This window comes from Alligator mississippiensis, chromosome 13 (genome assembly GCF_030867095.1).
Source record: "Alligator mississippiensis isolate rAllMis1 chromosome 13, rAllMis1, whole genome shotgun sequence".
Lineage (NCBI taxonomy): Eukaryota > Metazoa > Chordata > Crocodylia > Alligatoridae > Alligator > Alligator mississippiensis.
The window spans coordinates 15,461,095-15,477,143 of record NC_081836.1 but is presented as its reverse complement, the minus strand read 5'-3'; the positions used below and the strand labels follow the sequence as shown (position 1 = coordinate 15,477,143).

The window sequence follows — 16,049 nt, the reverse complement described above, 5'->3', positions numbered from 1 at the left end:
GCAAAATAAACCAGGATTTTATTTGTAGCATGTTTTTTTACAGGTAGAAGTTCTCTAGGCCCATAGAAAACAGTCATCTAGTAGGAAACATCAAAATATAGTTTATGCCTGAACTAGAAATGGGATTAAAGTAATCTATTTATCATTCTTGCTCTAATTGTTTTAAAGTCTAGGTCATACATACCCAGATCACCGATATGAAGCTTGAGCTTTTGACTTGTTTTGTTTTTTATATAACAGCAACAGAGCTGCTAGGAGCTAATTTGTTTTTTCTCTCTCTTTTCTCCCCCTCCTTTTTCTTTCCCTTTCTTACACAATTTCTGTCTTGGCTTTTCAGCAGGAGAGGTCTAACAGAGGATTCAGATTCTTCCCTCTAACAGCTAGACGATTTAATTAGCTGAATATTGTATGCTCCTGAAGATTACAGATCATGTTAATAGTACCATCTGGCTTTTATAATGTATGTAACATATACAATTAATTCTAATTCCAGCTTAATTTTGGCAGCAAAAAAATCTTTCCTACTCAGTATACTCTATTTTTAATCACACACACACACACACGTATGTGTACATACATACATATACAGATAACCATACATACACTGTATGTTATAGCTAAAGAGTGGGTACCTCTCCCCAGTGCATCCATGCCACCTCGCCACTGTTTCTCAAACTAGAGTGCAAATTACTTATGTATTGATTCCCCAGTTCAGTTCACAGATGGTTCTGAATTTAGGCCGAATTCTTTGTATACCCTGTGCCACTTCCATCCTTTGCATCCAGAAAGAAACCGCAGGGTAGGTTCGGGTGGTGAGGAAGCAGGGGGAGTTACCTTCTAAGTTAACATACAGTCCTGAAGTCCCAGAGGCTATCGTTCCGAAATTTGTGATGTTTTGTCTGCTTTGGTGATTTAAGGTTTGTCAGAAAATGTCAGAGAGGCCACGAGGCCAAGGGCTTCCTGATGACTGAGGATTTTCTTTCACATGACCTTCCTGAAGTTGATTTTGGGCTCCAGACAGTGCTGCCTTCAGCTCTGACAGGGGCCGGCTGGCAACAGATTCATGGGGAATCTCTAGGGCATTCTGGCATTTTTAAACTAACTGGAGGCTGTAATACCTCCTAATCATCCAGAATATTATTTCACAAGTAATCGTCTTAGTGGCAGAACGTAAATGCCAGCCTCTTACTTTGTTTTGCAACTCATTCTCTTACAATAGGCAGTATGCTTTCAAATGTATTAAAAAAAATTGAAGGCCTGTCTTGATGTAAATGAACGAATATTCAGTTCTTTTAACAGAGAATCCCTAGAATTAAGTACATAAACACACATGCATAGATGAGTGTGGCTGATAAAAGGTGGTTAAATAGCTATAGATATTTGCGTACATTTTCCCCCAGTGCAAGTGGGGAATTTAGTCATGTGGTTTCACATTATTTAGAGGGCTCTCAGGTATTTGTAAAAAAGTAAGTGAATCCTGAAGTTACACAAATTTTAGTACAGGTGATTATTCAAATAAGTCATAACAAAAAAGTGTTTGTTTTTCCATATCTGTTATTTTGTACTCTTCAAAAAAAAAAAAAAGGTTTAATCATGAGGTCAGGCACTAGAAGCAGCACCAGGTGACTTAATTAGCCAACCTCACACTACAAACTGCAAAGAGCAAACAATCAGGTGATCCTTTATGGGAAAACCTAGTTGTGGAAACTTATTTGACTAAACTCTTCCAGGAATACAGAAGGAATAACATGCTTATTAACCAGGGATATAAATACATGGTTTTTGGTGGTGGTTATTTTTATCTCAATAAGATTTGCTTGCACCAATCCCAAAAAAGGTCTCTTATCCTGTTTGTTGGGTATCTTCCTTAATGTGGTCACTAAGTAGGCACCAGAAACGGGCTAGGAAAGGAATAGCTTATCTGACTGGTCCCCTCCTCAAACTTTCAATGCAAAGATATAATAGGATACAAATCACAGCTGTTGGTTTTGCCAAATGAACAAGCCCTTTTTCTCCCCATCACCAAAAGTCTGTACTTGTGTCTCCTGATGAATTCAGTTCTCCTCAAAGTCAGAGTGTTTATGTTTCAGACCTATTCCAGGCAAGGTGACCTCTTATAATTGTCTAACCCCAAGTCAGTACACATTTTTATCTTAACAGATACCGTTTAGTACAGATGCGTGTCATTTTGAACAATATGCATAAATCACTCGGTCACAGAGTTAACACACCTTCCCCCCAGATATTCTATTCACTTAGGCATGAAAATATAACAGTGAATTGTAAATCTGTGTGAAAAGAATTAATCTGGGGGCTATGCTGATTTAATGGAGACTCAGAGTAGAAAGGAGGAAAAATCACCTTAATTTACAAATGGTCATGTTTCTATTGGTACAAGCAGTTCTCACTCTATGCTTGGTATTAACTCACAGGGAATTATTTACCATTTATCATCCTTATAATCTACACTATTGCCAATATTGAAAATTGAAACTGTTGTAACAGTGCTGTGGTCACATACTTGAGAGTTCACTGTAGTGTGTTGGATATAGAGTTCTACATAGAGAGATCTTAACAATTGCTGGACTTCTTAACTTGACCTGATTTATAGGTTCAAGTACCAAAAAAGGCCTCTTCAGAAAACCATTTGTCTGTCTGTCTCTTTCTCTCTCCATCTCTCTCTCTTTCTCTTACACACACACACACACACACACAGACATAGTGTACAGTTCCAACAAGAGCAAATGTATTAAATAAATTAAATCTCCAATATTATTGATGCAAACTTATTTAACTAACACTTCGTTTTCTTGACTTTTCTGTGCCTGTTTTACACCTTTTTTACTTTACATGCTTCATTTCAGCAAAATCAAGGATGCAAACTTCTTAGAAGTACTTAGTTTCCATGGAAACCTAAGCTGACCTCAACATTATTGTTCTCAAGAGGGAACTGACTTTACTATATGTTCATTCACTGAATTAATGGACTCCTGGTTCTTTTATTAGCAGCCCTCTAACAATGGAAAGAGAGAAATGTTGTAAAAAAGACTCTCAGACAACTGTCCACTCTTTTGTAGAGGGCTTATTGGAATGACGCAAGTCTATTCAAGAAAAGATTATAAAAATCAACTCAAAGCTGCCTCTGCTTGTGGCAGCTAAACATACTTTTATTTCATAAAGATATAACCCACATAACAAGTAAATTGACGCTTTTTAAGAAATAGCAACTCTATGGCAGAGATCATGTTTGAACTGGATTTTAGATATGATAACAGGATATTGTTAGTCTCCTATCGTTTTGTGAAGCATCATGAAGGTCTAGTTAGGTCACTTTCTGGAACTGGCTTGAAACTATTGCTGGATTAATACATTTTATGAACAGATAGACAATTTTGTGAAAAATCAGGTACATATAAATGCACACAAGAATCATTGCTAAGACATTGTTCAATTCACTCTCTGGTCAGTAGGGGCTGCATGAGAGTGTAAAGGCTTTTCTAGCAGCTCATATTTATCTCCAGACATTTGCATTAATGGCTTCCATTTACGGAAGTCTAAGTTAAAAGTAAAGTCACTGAAATGCTAGGATTTTTTAGAAGACATACTAACAGTTTCAGTGCATCAATATGTCATGATAAGATTTTCTTTCTAAAAAATATGAATACAAAGTGTCCCATATTGCACAGGAGTGTGACATGCAATGCTGTGAATCCACGGACTTTCTACAGCTTGTGTTAAAATCTGGAAGTCAATCTCCCTCTGTATATCTAGTATTATGACAGACCCTGCTTAGGCCTCAGGCTGTATGGCTGAGCTAGTAATTGCTCCACAAAAGACAGTTAACAGTTCCCTTGCTCTTCTCTAACTACCTTCCTGACTGCTTATTGAAGTCTGATTTCTTACTCCTCTGGGTCATCATTCATCAGTCCTAGAAATCCCGTTGGGAGAGACCGACGAGACCTTTCCATATCCCTTGTTACCAGGGGCCATTTCTGATGGCCCATGATATAGAAAATGTCTTCACAGCAACCCAGTGGGACAAGCTATGGTTATAATACCCAAATAATCATTTCACAAATTATCATAATTATCAATCAATCATCCTGTTGGAACAATGTGTTTTTAAAGTATCAGATGGTTTCTGTGACCTGTAGCATTTTGTACATCATAATAAACCTGGAGAGATTTATGGACAAGTTCTGGTGAATGTTTGTAGCAACAAAACTTTGTTCATTTTTAATTTTATTAAACTAAAAAGCTTTCCATTACAATATCACTTTTTACCTCAGTAGACAAAGGTTTCTAAGCTCACGCAGCTTTTGATAGTCTTGAGCATTGCAACATTATTTAGAAAGAAATATAAATTCAGCTACTTTGAGGAAAAGGTTACTCTTAGTTTATATTTTCTTCCCATCCACACTGTATTAAGCGCGTGTTACATTTTGCAATATAAAAATAAAGTGAACTAAAACAGGACAAAAGAAATTTTGTTTTATAAGATACCAGATTGAATCCAACTCTTTTAAAGCTGATACTATCTCCTACTCCTGTGTAGTACATTCTTGTTAATGGATAAATTCAAGCTCTCCAGAAAGTCAAAGAATAAATTTAAAACCTTTTGCCAAATGTCTATCCTATTGGATTTTGATAAGACGGCTATTGAGCTTTAATAATGTCTTCTATCCATTTTCATCTGGCCCTTAACATGTCTCTTTATTTGTCCCTAAAGCCTCTTCAGCGATGCCTTTTTATTACAAGTCTCTCAGCTTGCTCTCAAGGGAGACAGGGTCGACAAGAGTGATAGATAGATAACTCTATAGATTATCTCCCACAGATGTTTTCTCTCCAGTAGCCCCTTAGGCTATTCCCTCTAAGTAAACAGAAACTAAATAGAGAGTCTGCTGAAGACAGAAGTCCCTGAGGTCTCTTGTCACCACAGTTAGAAAAACAGTGCATCCAAAAGAGGCTGGTTGGGAGTCCTATGCCCCGAGCTCCTCTCAGTATGAATCTCAAATGTTTGTCCGAAGTGACTTTTAAAGTTAAATACATGCGGCTTTACCCTCAGAAATAAAAGCATCACACAACAGATACTGGCATTCTTTCCTCTCTGAATACTGCACCTGACTTTTTCACCTCCCGCTCAGTTTAAGCAAAAAGACGAAGACGGTGATACAAACTGGAGTATTAGATGTGTTACCTGCAGTGGGGAAGCCTGGAAAATTCAGAAAAAAAGAAACCATGTGAGCTACCCTTTAAGGGTGGGGGAAAAAAGGCAGCAGCAGGGAGATGCCCTTGAAAATGGTTGTGGAACTATAACATCTGTATCTATGTCTTGGTACTACACACATTCCTGAGTGCGTGCAGGCAGTGCACTAACAAAATGTGAACTGCTCCCTGAATCTAGTCAGGGAAAACCTTGCTCCCTCCCACCCCAAATAAAAGAATCAAACAAATGTTTGGTGTTTACATATATTGCCAGAATATAATTAAAGCTAATATTATGCAAATATATATATAAAGCCCAGAAGTTCTGCTTGGCAAGGAGACACATGCTTATAAGTCTGAATTATTCTGTGAAAAATATGAATCTCAGAATTGGGCCCCAAACCTAAATGGAACAGATCCTGCTTATCAAAATCCTAGACCACCTGCTTCCTGTGCCCCCCACAGCCTTCATATATTAATAGGACACTTCTGCCTCTTGTTCCTACAGAACCCAGTTACGCAGAGACTGTGCAAAACTGAAAAATACTAGGAAAAAGAAAAGCTTCAGTTAATTCTTATTTTACATTCATTCAAGCAAAGAGCTTTATTTATTATAGTGTACAATAATATCAAATATGTAAACTGCATGAACATTTTGCTGGTTTTTATAGGTATATAAGAAGAGTTGGAAAGTAAAACTTTTTTTCTCCACCTGGTAATTTAACACCAAAACAGGATGCTGAGGTCAGATTTAAACTGAAAAAAGCCTCCTGCATCTCCTTCCCTCTGTACTTCATTCCTGTCAGTCCCCGCTTCTTCTCCATAGTCTCTTTTTTCAGCTCTTCTCTCTATTTTACATTTGACTCATTCCTTTTCCTTTCTTTTTGGTCCCTGCTACTGCCCCCTCTAGGGCCTGGGATGCAAGAACCACACAAGTGAGCCACTTCCAAACACTGGTACCACCCCTTAGATATCAATTCATTTTCTTAATTCGCCTTGGCCCACCCACCACATTTACCTCTGTCCTGATGGATGGCTGGTGAATGAGTCAGCCTCCCTCCCTCCCTCCCTCTTACCAGCAGGCCTCCAAAGGAACAAGAATAAAGAGAAGTCAACCTAAAAGTTTGTATCCATTGAGATATGACAATTTAATGATTCAGCAAATTCAAATACTCTAATCTTCCCCCAGTGGGTTTTTGTACCAGACTAAAAAGTACAAAGCAAAGATTATTTCTTTTAAACACATTACCCCACAGATACACCCCCCACTCCATTCCTTGATGCTACAGAAATTATAAAGGATTATTTTTCATTTTTTTTCCTTCTGACTAAAAAGCTGTCTAGCAATAGTCCCTTCACAAGCCATTAAGTTTAGACTTGAACTCTTTACCTTACTGCTTTGACCTTTTCTACCCTGGCTGTAAAACCCTACTGCCCATCCTTCAATAAATTTATCACCTCATAAACTCCCACTACTGCTTCTCTACAATGCATTTAAAAGAAAAAGTCTCAATGGCACTCCCTGAGTCAAATATCATAATTGTCCAGTTTTACATTTGCAGCTGGGGAAACATTGAAGAGGCAAGAAATGTTGGGGGGTGGGGGGACATGAATTTTGCCACATTTTCTTTGCAATAAACGTACTGAAATTTAACTGGATATTTTTTATCATCTGAAGATATCTATTAAATGTCTCCTTGCACCCCTTGCCATTGTGCAAAGCCTTGTTCTCTTTAAGTTAACGTGGGGACCTGAAATTAATTTGGGAAATTTTAATTAAAGACTACAAGAAAGAAATAGCTGAGCAGTCCCTGGGCTATGGAGAATTTACTTCCATCTTTGTGATAAGTGGGTTATGATAATAAGAACCTGCCACCTTGTCACCATGTCTGCTCAGACAAAAGGATCCCACTGAGGCACAGACAAACACCAAATGAGTTATGGAGATGAACAAGGTAAAAAGTTCAGCACCACTGAAATAGGTCCTCTTGCAAGGTCACAGGATGGTCAGAAGACACTCCATAGAGGGAAGTATAGCGTTTGAAATAAAGTTTTATTTTTCTCAACCTGGAGAGAACAGAATTGTCCATCCTGGGTACAGATGTGTCTCAATATCTGTTTCCAAGCTAATTCTGGAGCCTGACAATGCTTATTTTTCCATGGCATTGGGCAGAGGCTTCACAACGGATTACTTTCAACTTTCAGAGCTAAGAAATGGTATTGAAGATGGTCTTAGTGGATGAATGAAAAAGGCAGTTGTTGTCATTTTCCAACTTAAAATATTGTGTAGTTTTTCATATTTTGTTTAGAAAAATTTGACTGTTTGTCTTAACATAAGGAAGGAATTAAGGGTATCTCATTAGTCTAGTTATGGATATGTTGCTCCTCTTAAAGGTACCCTGATAGATTATAATTAAATACAACTTGTTACCTTGGTAATACTGTTAATCAAGACCACCAACAGAAAGAATGCCTGTTTTAGTGCGTTTGAGAATAGTCCTGACCTATATAGTAGAAAGTCAACTGAAACATGCGGTGTTAGACAGACAGAGGCACTAGTAAACAGCCTAACAGGACAGAGATTTATAGAAATGGTAGCACAGCCAGGCTATGCTGGGATCATGATTCTCCCTGGACTATTTAAAAGAATAATTGTCTCTGAAAAGTTATATTATAATTCATAAAGTTCATTGAGTATCACAAAGTGATGAAAAGCATATGTCCAGTGAAATTCTTATTCATCCATACCAACTCCCTTTGATTTCATACAACTAACATTAATGACGAGCTCACCTCTAATGATTTAACAATTATAAGACAAATCTTCTATGGGGTTTCTAGGTCTAGACTCTTACTTGCCTATAGTCCAGCTGTAACCAAGAACATTCAAAGATGTACCTTTTCCTCTTCTGTACGCACTACGTTCACAAATCACATAAAAATACCCTGTTGAATGTAGGGGTACAGTTCCACTTCCATGGAAAACAGCAGCAAGTAGTGAAAACGATTCAGTGCATGCATTTTGATATAAGCCTTCATTAAAAATTATTTGCAAATGAAAATGGTCACGATCCTTTTGAAGCCAAGCACTAAATACAACTTGCATCAGGTTAAACCTTTCCCTACCTTTTTTATACTGCCCTCTTGGGATGCCCCCTCAGGATCAGTCAGCATTTGCTGTGAAAAGAGAAAAAAAATGCACAAACTAAGTAAATTTGCAGGTACAGGAAAATTAATAGATATGAAAGTCCAGAGCTCTCAAATCCAACAAAACCAGATAAATGATCAAAAAATTATATAGACTATATATATCAATCCTACTGCTATTATACTATATGCACTGAACTTTACCTGCCATTTTGGTTTGGGACTCCTCTTCTACAATTAAATCAATTCAAAGTTGACGAGTAGTTTACACTGCAGCCTGAAGCTCCTGTTCACCCAAAGCATGTAAACCTATATTTACATCCTTAAGTTTAAATGTGTGCAAATCCCACTGAAGTTAACAGCTAACCAGGGAACTATTAGGAAAATTCTGCTTGTTTGGAATATATCTGGCTAGTGCCGAGAATCCACTAGTATCTGAGATTCTAGCCATGTCATTTTAATAGGACAAAAGTTTTGTGTTTTTTTTAACTTTTATTCTCACCTCTCTGTGCACCAGTGACAACCAGGGGCCAAAAGAAATCTTTCCATCATTTGGTTTCTGTGGCTTAATATCCATAGAGCGCTTAACCACAAGTTAGTTCAGGTAGGTCAGGCACCAAAATTGCATATAATACTCTACAGAACCATCATGATAGACATATTGGAGAAGAGCTTGGTTCAATTACTCAGCACCCAACTAGCAAAGTTTTAAAGAAGTTTCAGGCTAAGTATAGACAGTCAAAAAGCCTGAGTCTGAATCAATTCAATCTTTACAGGTTAGTCCAAGCTGCGTAGATTAAACTGATAAGCAAGTGAACAGACATTCATCTTAATTCTGGGAATGTAGCCACATGCTGGCAGTGGCTCAGGCCAGAAGCTGGGGGGCACTGGAGCATGCCTCCTGTTTTGCTAGAGCAGATAACTTGGGCCAAGCTTAGCCCACCCACCCTGCTAGGGAAGGTTTTCAGGGGAGGTGCAAAGCATCCTTGGATGCTGGAAGACTGGGAGTTAACTCGAATCTGGGACAGAAGTTCAATAAACTGATTTAAACTAAATCAATTAAGTTTGATACTACATCCATTCAGGTTTATCTTAAACTGGTTTCAGCCATTTTGATAAACGGTTTATGTGCATTGAACGTCTGTTGTGTTACAGGTCTGAACCAGTTTATGATCCCTTATACCAGTTTTTGTGTAGCTTCTGTTCCTAGCCTCATTGGCTTCTATGGGAGCACTGAGGGCATTTTTTCATGAGTTCCTGATGCAACACCAGGTGCTTTTAATTAGTGCTAATTAAAAGTGCCCAGTGTTGCATCGGAAACAGGTATATCAGTGGTGCAGCGCATATCTGCACTAAGAAAATGGTGGCAGTGCGCTCTGAACTAAAGCACATCGCACGTGCTTTAGTTCAAAGTGCACAACCACCATTTTTTCAGTGCTGATCTGCGCTGTGCTGCTGATACACGTGAGCCTGCCAGCACATGTCAAGTTACATACTTCAGCAGACTCAATTAAATTTCCAGCACATGGGAGCAGACTCGCTGCATGTGGGTAAGTGCCCTCACACATTAAAAATTTTATATATGTTTTAGTGATGGATTGGGGCTAATGTACTCAAAGCCCAGCCACATTGGGCCCTAAATGCAGTGTTAGAGCCCCCTTGGCCATCAATTATCAAAAATAAAATGACACATTTTAAAGAACCATTTTCCATTTTTTTCCTACTTGAAAAGAAAAAGAAATGGCCAGATCCTTGGCCAGGGTAAGTTGGCTTATCTCTGATAAAGTCAACAAAGCAATGTTGATTAATGCCACGTGAGGATTTGGCCCCAAATCACCAGGTTACTGTGACCCAGTCCAGGTGAGACTCACCAACTCACTAAAATAAAAAATGTGGGCAAATACGTTTGAGCTCAGCTGTAACAACATGCTGTATTTTAAATACTGAGAATTCTAACTCACTCTATATTTTATGCTGTTTTTAATAGATACTGAAACTGTGGTTTAAAAAGTAGCTAAAAGCAAACAAGAGTAGGAGGCGAATGCCAGAGCAATAATGACAGAATATTTTTTTTTTTAAATGAAGAGAAAGCAGCATGGAGGCAAAAAGCTAAAGTCTGTCATGTACTACTGCAAGGAGATGCCATTAAGCTGATGGGGAAAGACCTAATTTTTCAAGGTTCTGAGCACTCACACATCCCATTAATGCTACTGGGCACTAATGGTCCTCAGCAGCCTTTGGGAAGCACACCACTAAATTGTACTTCCACTTGATCATTGATACTATAGTCTAAATACAATACACAAGGGATATGCGAATCGGGCCCTATTTGATTCGGATTTGGCTCGAATCAGGGACAGTAATTTGATCAGTTGATTCGGATCATTGTCTTTGATTCGATTTGACCAAATCCAAAGATTCGATGCTGATTCGGAGAATGAGCAATTTGGCCATAGACACAGCTTTAAATGTTTTTTCTACATACCGCAAGGTACTAGGTGCAACTCGTGAATGCTGTGATGCTGGGGCACATGGAGCATCCCACAGGAGTGCGTGGAGTGGGGGGGGGGGGGGGGACACTCCACATGCTCAACAACATACCTGGAAATAGACCGGAAGTATTTCTGGTCCACTTCCGGGTCTGCCGGCTAGCGTGCTGCGGGGCCTCCCCACACCTCCCCATCTCAGTGATTGACCATGGGGGGACCCCGGGTACCTCCCCCAGACCCAGGAGGCACCAGTCACCAAGCCGGAGGGGCACAGGGGAGGGGGGTGTCCTCCAGCGTGTTCCCTGGTGGACCCGAAGTGCTTCTGGTCCACTTCTGGGTCTGCTGCTGAGCACACTGGGAACCCCCCACGCTTCTGTGGGACACTCCATGCACCCCACCATCATAGCACTCACAAGCTGCCTGCTACCTAGAGGTATGTAGAAAAAACATTTAAAGCTGTCTCTATGTCCGAATCGCCAAATCTTTCCGAATCTCTCCGATTCGATTTGGAGAGATTAAAGGGTCCTCTGATTTGATTTGGATTCAGAGATTCAACCACTGAATCTGGCTGAATCAAATCAGGGACCAAAGCTTCGCACAGCCCTATAAGACACCTATGATGGGAGCACTGATTTGCATTTGGGACACATTGATAACATCAGGTGAAGAAGCTCAATATTAACTATGGACTCTTAGGGCTTTGCAGTTCCTCAGTCTATGGCAGGGGACTTCCTGGACTTTGGCAGATTCCCTTAATTACTCCTAGTTCCCCCAGAACAGTCTGGGTAGGCCTCAGGAGGCCAGGTACTACCTTTTGTTTTGCAATGGTTATGCAGAAAGATATACTGACCTTTCCAAAATGTTTATTTAGCGGGGCGGGGGGGGGGGAAGAGGGGAAGAAGGAGGGGGTCAGAATTTCCTTTCTGCAGGAAATTTCCAGTTTTCCTCATGGTTTGGAGTTTCTCAGGAAATAGTGACCAGTTCTAGTTACAAGACTTCCTTTGTCTAAGCTGCATAACCACTTAGGGGCAGGCCATGTCAACTCACTAAACGTTTACTCCAAGAGTGGACCTTGATGTATGCGCTACGGGGAAACAAACAAAAAATAAGACATTCAATAAGGGGGGAAAAAAGAAAGCCTCTTAAGTGATGTTTATTAATGAGAATAACAAAAACACTTTGAAAAGCTATCCATTAGGTAATTCTAGCTCAGGCTGCACTTTGTCTCACGTGAATGCCATAATACTAAGTGTAAGGCTTGACATGCTCAGTGGGCTTGGATTCTGCCATTAACACAGATGTTCTTAAATGTACTCAAAATTTACACCATATGCTCCTTCTTTCAACTGATATGTTGTTTTTAGCCAAAAGAAAGACAACATGTCAGCAGCAGCCATGTCAGTGAAACTTTTCTTTTAGGAATCTGGTGGGAAGTATCTCCTCCAATTGTTGATGAACCTCTTTGGATTTCATTCCCTGGATTTAGAGAACTGGTGGCAGCAGAATCCCTGACTGTTACATTAGTTAGGGATGTGCTATAATTTTTGCAAAGCCTCCCGAATGTATACTAAACATGTCAAGTAACACCATGTGATTCTTTTTGAAAAACAGTTTACAAGCTGGCATTCTCCAGCTGCAGTTAACCCTAATTTGATTACATTACCGAGACAGATCACAATGAGCTTATGTAAATAGTAATGTTATCCATTCATTCCGTGAGCTCAGATAAACTGTCATTTAAAAAAAAAAAATAGGCATGGTTTGATGGGCTCAGCAAGCTCTGAGGTGAAAAAGTTATTTGATAGGCCAAGCCCTACTCTATAATGTCACTGGGAATCCTGGCTTTATTGAAATTAGTCCAGATTTACACGACTGTAATTGAGAGTAGAATTTGTTCAAAAGAGAATAGAGTTGGCATGCAGCGAATCATGCTTCCTCTCAATTATTTTTCTTTATCATCATCACTGGCTCTTAGCTAACGGAGACACTGATAAACAAAAGCATCACATTTCAACACTGCAGAAGTCAATGTGACTTAAGCATATGCTTACAGTTAAGCATGTAACAGTTTTCTTGGACTAAATCCTAAACAGCTGTTTGCTGTTGTTACCTAAACTATAAAAAAAATCACCACAGCAACTTACACATACTAGATATAGTGTTCTTCACAACAATATACAAAGGCACTGTATGCTTGACTACATTAGCCATAATACTACTACTTCACTTTTATGTGGCACATGCCTTTCATCAAAGGCAGCATAGTTGCACGCTAAAGAAAGGACAGAACCCTTGCTGACAGCTAAAGTAGGAATCTTCTAAACACTTTTCGACTGCAGGTGTCAGGAACATCAACAAAGCAAACATTTTGAAAATGCAGTGACAAACCAACCCCCACATCCTACATCCTTAAGCTGCCGAACAGAATCCTGGGCCCATGACAGCATTTCAGTCAAGTCAGTTGGATCCTACATGGGCAGACAGCTCCATGGTGGAAGAGCATCATGTAGGCTCTGGTCAATTAAGTTCTAACATTGTTCCTGTTTAATGGAGAGCCTGGCCCAGTACTAGGTAATTATCAACAGAGGGATAATTTCTTACAACCAGTCAATCAACACACACCTGATCATCTTGTTACAGTTATTTTAAAACTAACAAGCATCTGCCGTATTAGTGAGAAAGGTCAAGTTGGGGAAGGCATCTTCATTGTAGACAAGAACAGAAATGTACCCTGGCATGTAATATTGTAGAATCATAGAAAATTAAGGTTGGAAGGGACGCCAGGAGGCCATCTAGTCCAACCCCCTGCTCAAAGCAGGATCAGCCCCAACTAGATCATTCCAGGCAAGGCTTTGTCTAGCCGGGTCTTAAAAACCTCCAAGAATGGAGATTCCACCACCACTCTGGGTAACCTCTTCCAGTGCTTTACTACCTTCCTAGTGAGAAAGTTTTTCCTAATATCTAACCTAAACTTTCCTTGCTGCAACTTGAGCCCATTGCTCCTTGAACAGTAGTCTACCGCCACTAAGAACAGTCCAGCTCCATCCTCTTTGGACCCCCTTCAGGTAGTTGAAGGCTGCTATTAAATCCCCCCTCAGTCTTCTCTTCTTCAGATTAAATAAGCCCAGTTCCCTCAGCATCTCCTCTGTAAGTCACTTGCCCCAGCCCCCTAACCATTTTTGTTGCCCTCTGTTGGACTCTCTCCAATTTGTCCATGTCCTTTCTGTAGTGGGGAGCCCAAAACTGGACCCAGTACTCCAAATGTGACCTCACCAGTGCTGAATGGAGCGAAATAATCACTTCCCTCAATCTGCTGGTAACACTTCCACCAGTGCAGCCTGGTATGCCATTAGCTTCCTTGGCAACAAGGGCATGCTGTTGGCTCATATTCAGCTTAATGTCCACTGTTAAGAGAACCCTTGGCTCCCCTTCTGCAGAGCTGCTGCTTAGCCAGTGGGTCTTCAGCCTGTACTAGTGCATGGGATTCTTCCATCCTAAGTGAAGGATTTTGTACTTCTTGTTATTGAAGCACATGAGATTTCTTTTGGTTGAACCTCCTCTCGTTTGGTCTCTTTGAATCCTAGCCCCACCCTCCAGCATATCTACTACTCCTCCCAGCTTGATGTCATCTGCAAACTTGCTAAGGGTGCAGTCTATCTCATCTTCTGGGTCATTGATGAAGATATAGAACAAAACTGGCTGCAGGGCCGACCCCTGGGGCACTCCACTTGATACCTGTTGCCAACTAGACATTGAGCCATTCATTACTACCCTCTAAGCCTGATGCTCCAGCCAGTTTTCTATCTACCTTACAGTTCATTCATCCAACCCATATTTCTTTAGCTTGCTTGTGAGAATGTTGTGGGACATCACTTCAAAAGCCTTGCTAAAGTCAAGGTATATCTCATCCACTGGTCTCCCCACATCCCCAGAGTCACTCATCTCATTGTAGAAAGCAATCGGGTTGGTCAGACATGGCTTTCTCTTGGTAAATCCATGCTGACTGTTCCTAACCACCTTCTTCTCCTCCAGGTGCTTAGAAATGGATTCCTTAAGGACCTGCTCCATGATTTTTTCCAGGGACTGAGGTGAGGCTAACCGGGGTGTACTGGGGCTGTGCAAAATGGCAGGCAGTGTTCCATTTTGACCAGCGTTTTGATATTTCGATGGAGCAACATTTCATTTAAAATTGCTTTGATTCGAAACAGATGTTCCATTCTGTTTCATCAAAACAGTTTCGATGTTGTTTCGCCGTTTCACCCATAGGCTATAATGGGGAAGGTCGAAGCAGCCTATATCGTTGTCATTTCTGGCCTGATTTAAATGAAACTTGCAGAAATGGTAGCCCCTTCTTGGGGCATAAAGCCTGCTAAGTTTCAAGGAGATAGGTGCAGAGGGTTCAGGGAAACAGCACCCCAAAGTCTTGAAAGCAAAACTCATGTCACGTGTATGTGTTAAGCCACAGCGGGGTCAAAACTGCAGGTGTGCTAGCCCCTGCTGAGGCCACAAAACCTGCCAAGTTTCAAGGATATAAGCATGGGGGTTTGGGGGAATCTGTACCTCAAGCTGCAGACAAGCAAAACTTGTGACATGGGTGACACTGCATGTGTTAAGGCGCAGCAGGATGAAAGCTTCAGGCTTTCCTCATATGACTTGCCATGCAAGTCTCTGATCATATGGGTAGCCCTTCTCCGGACTCTCTCAAGCTTTACCATGTCCTTGTTGAAGTGCGGAGCCCAGAACTGGATGCAGTACTCCAGCTGTGGTCTCACCAACGCCAAGGAGAACCAAGTAGAGCAGGAGAATCACTTCTTTGCAATGGTTTTGCTCGTTTTTCTGGAGATGCATCAATTGATGCATACCAGGGTACTGTTGGCCCTGCTGCCTACAGCATTGCACTGCTGGCTCATGTTCACACTGTGGTCAGCTATTACACCCTGGTGTGTGGTGGCAAGTGATGCGGGATCATCAGTCCTGCTGCCTGATGAGAGGCAGCAGTTGCACAAGCACCCATGTAACGGTGAAACATTTCAACTTACCTCGTTTTGTTTCGAGGCTGTTTCAACGATACCTGTTTCATTTTGATTTCACCGTTTCAACCTCGAAACGAGTCGAAACAGCATTGAAACAAAACTGACCGTGAAATTTCGCACAGCCCTTCTTCGTGTTTTTAAAGATGGGCATTATATTTTCCCTTTTCCAATCATC

General features: G+C 40.5%; 1 protein-coding gene across 5 annotated transcripts in view; it reads right to left on the bottom strand.

Annotated features, from left to right (window-relative positions):
* Nucleotides 1–16,049, bottom strand: part of PRDM16 (PR/SET domain 16) — a 465,190-nt gene that overhangs the window by 215,109 nt on the left and 234,032 nt on the right. For all 5 annotated transcript variants that reach the window (XM_019493858.2, XM_019493859.2, XM_059716432.1 and 2 more), the window contains exon 3: nt 8,332–8,382. In XM_019493858.2, the coding sequence (XP_019349403.1) occupies nt 8,332–8,382 (51 nt within the window). The remainder of the gene's footprint in view (nt 1–8,331; nt 8,383–16,049) is intronic.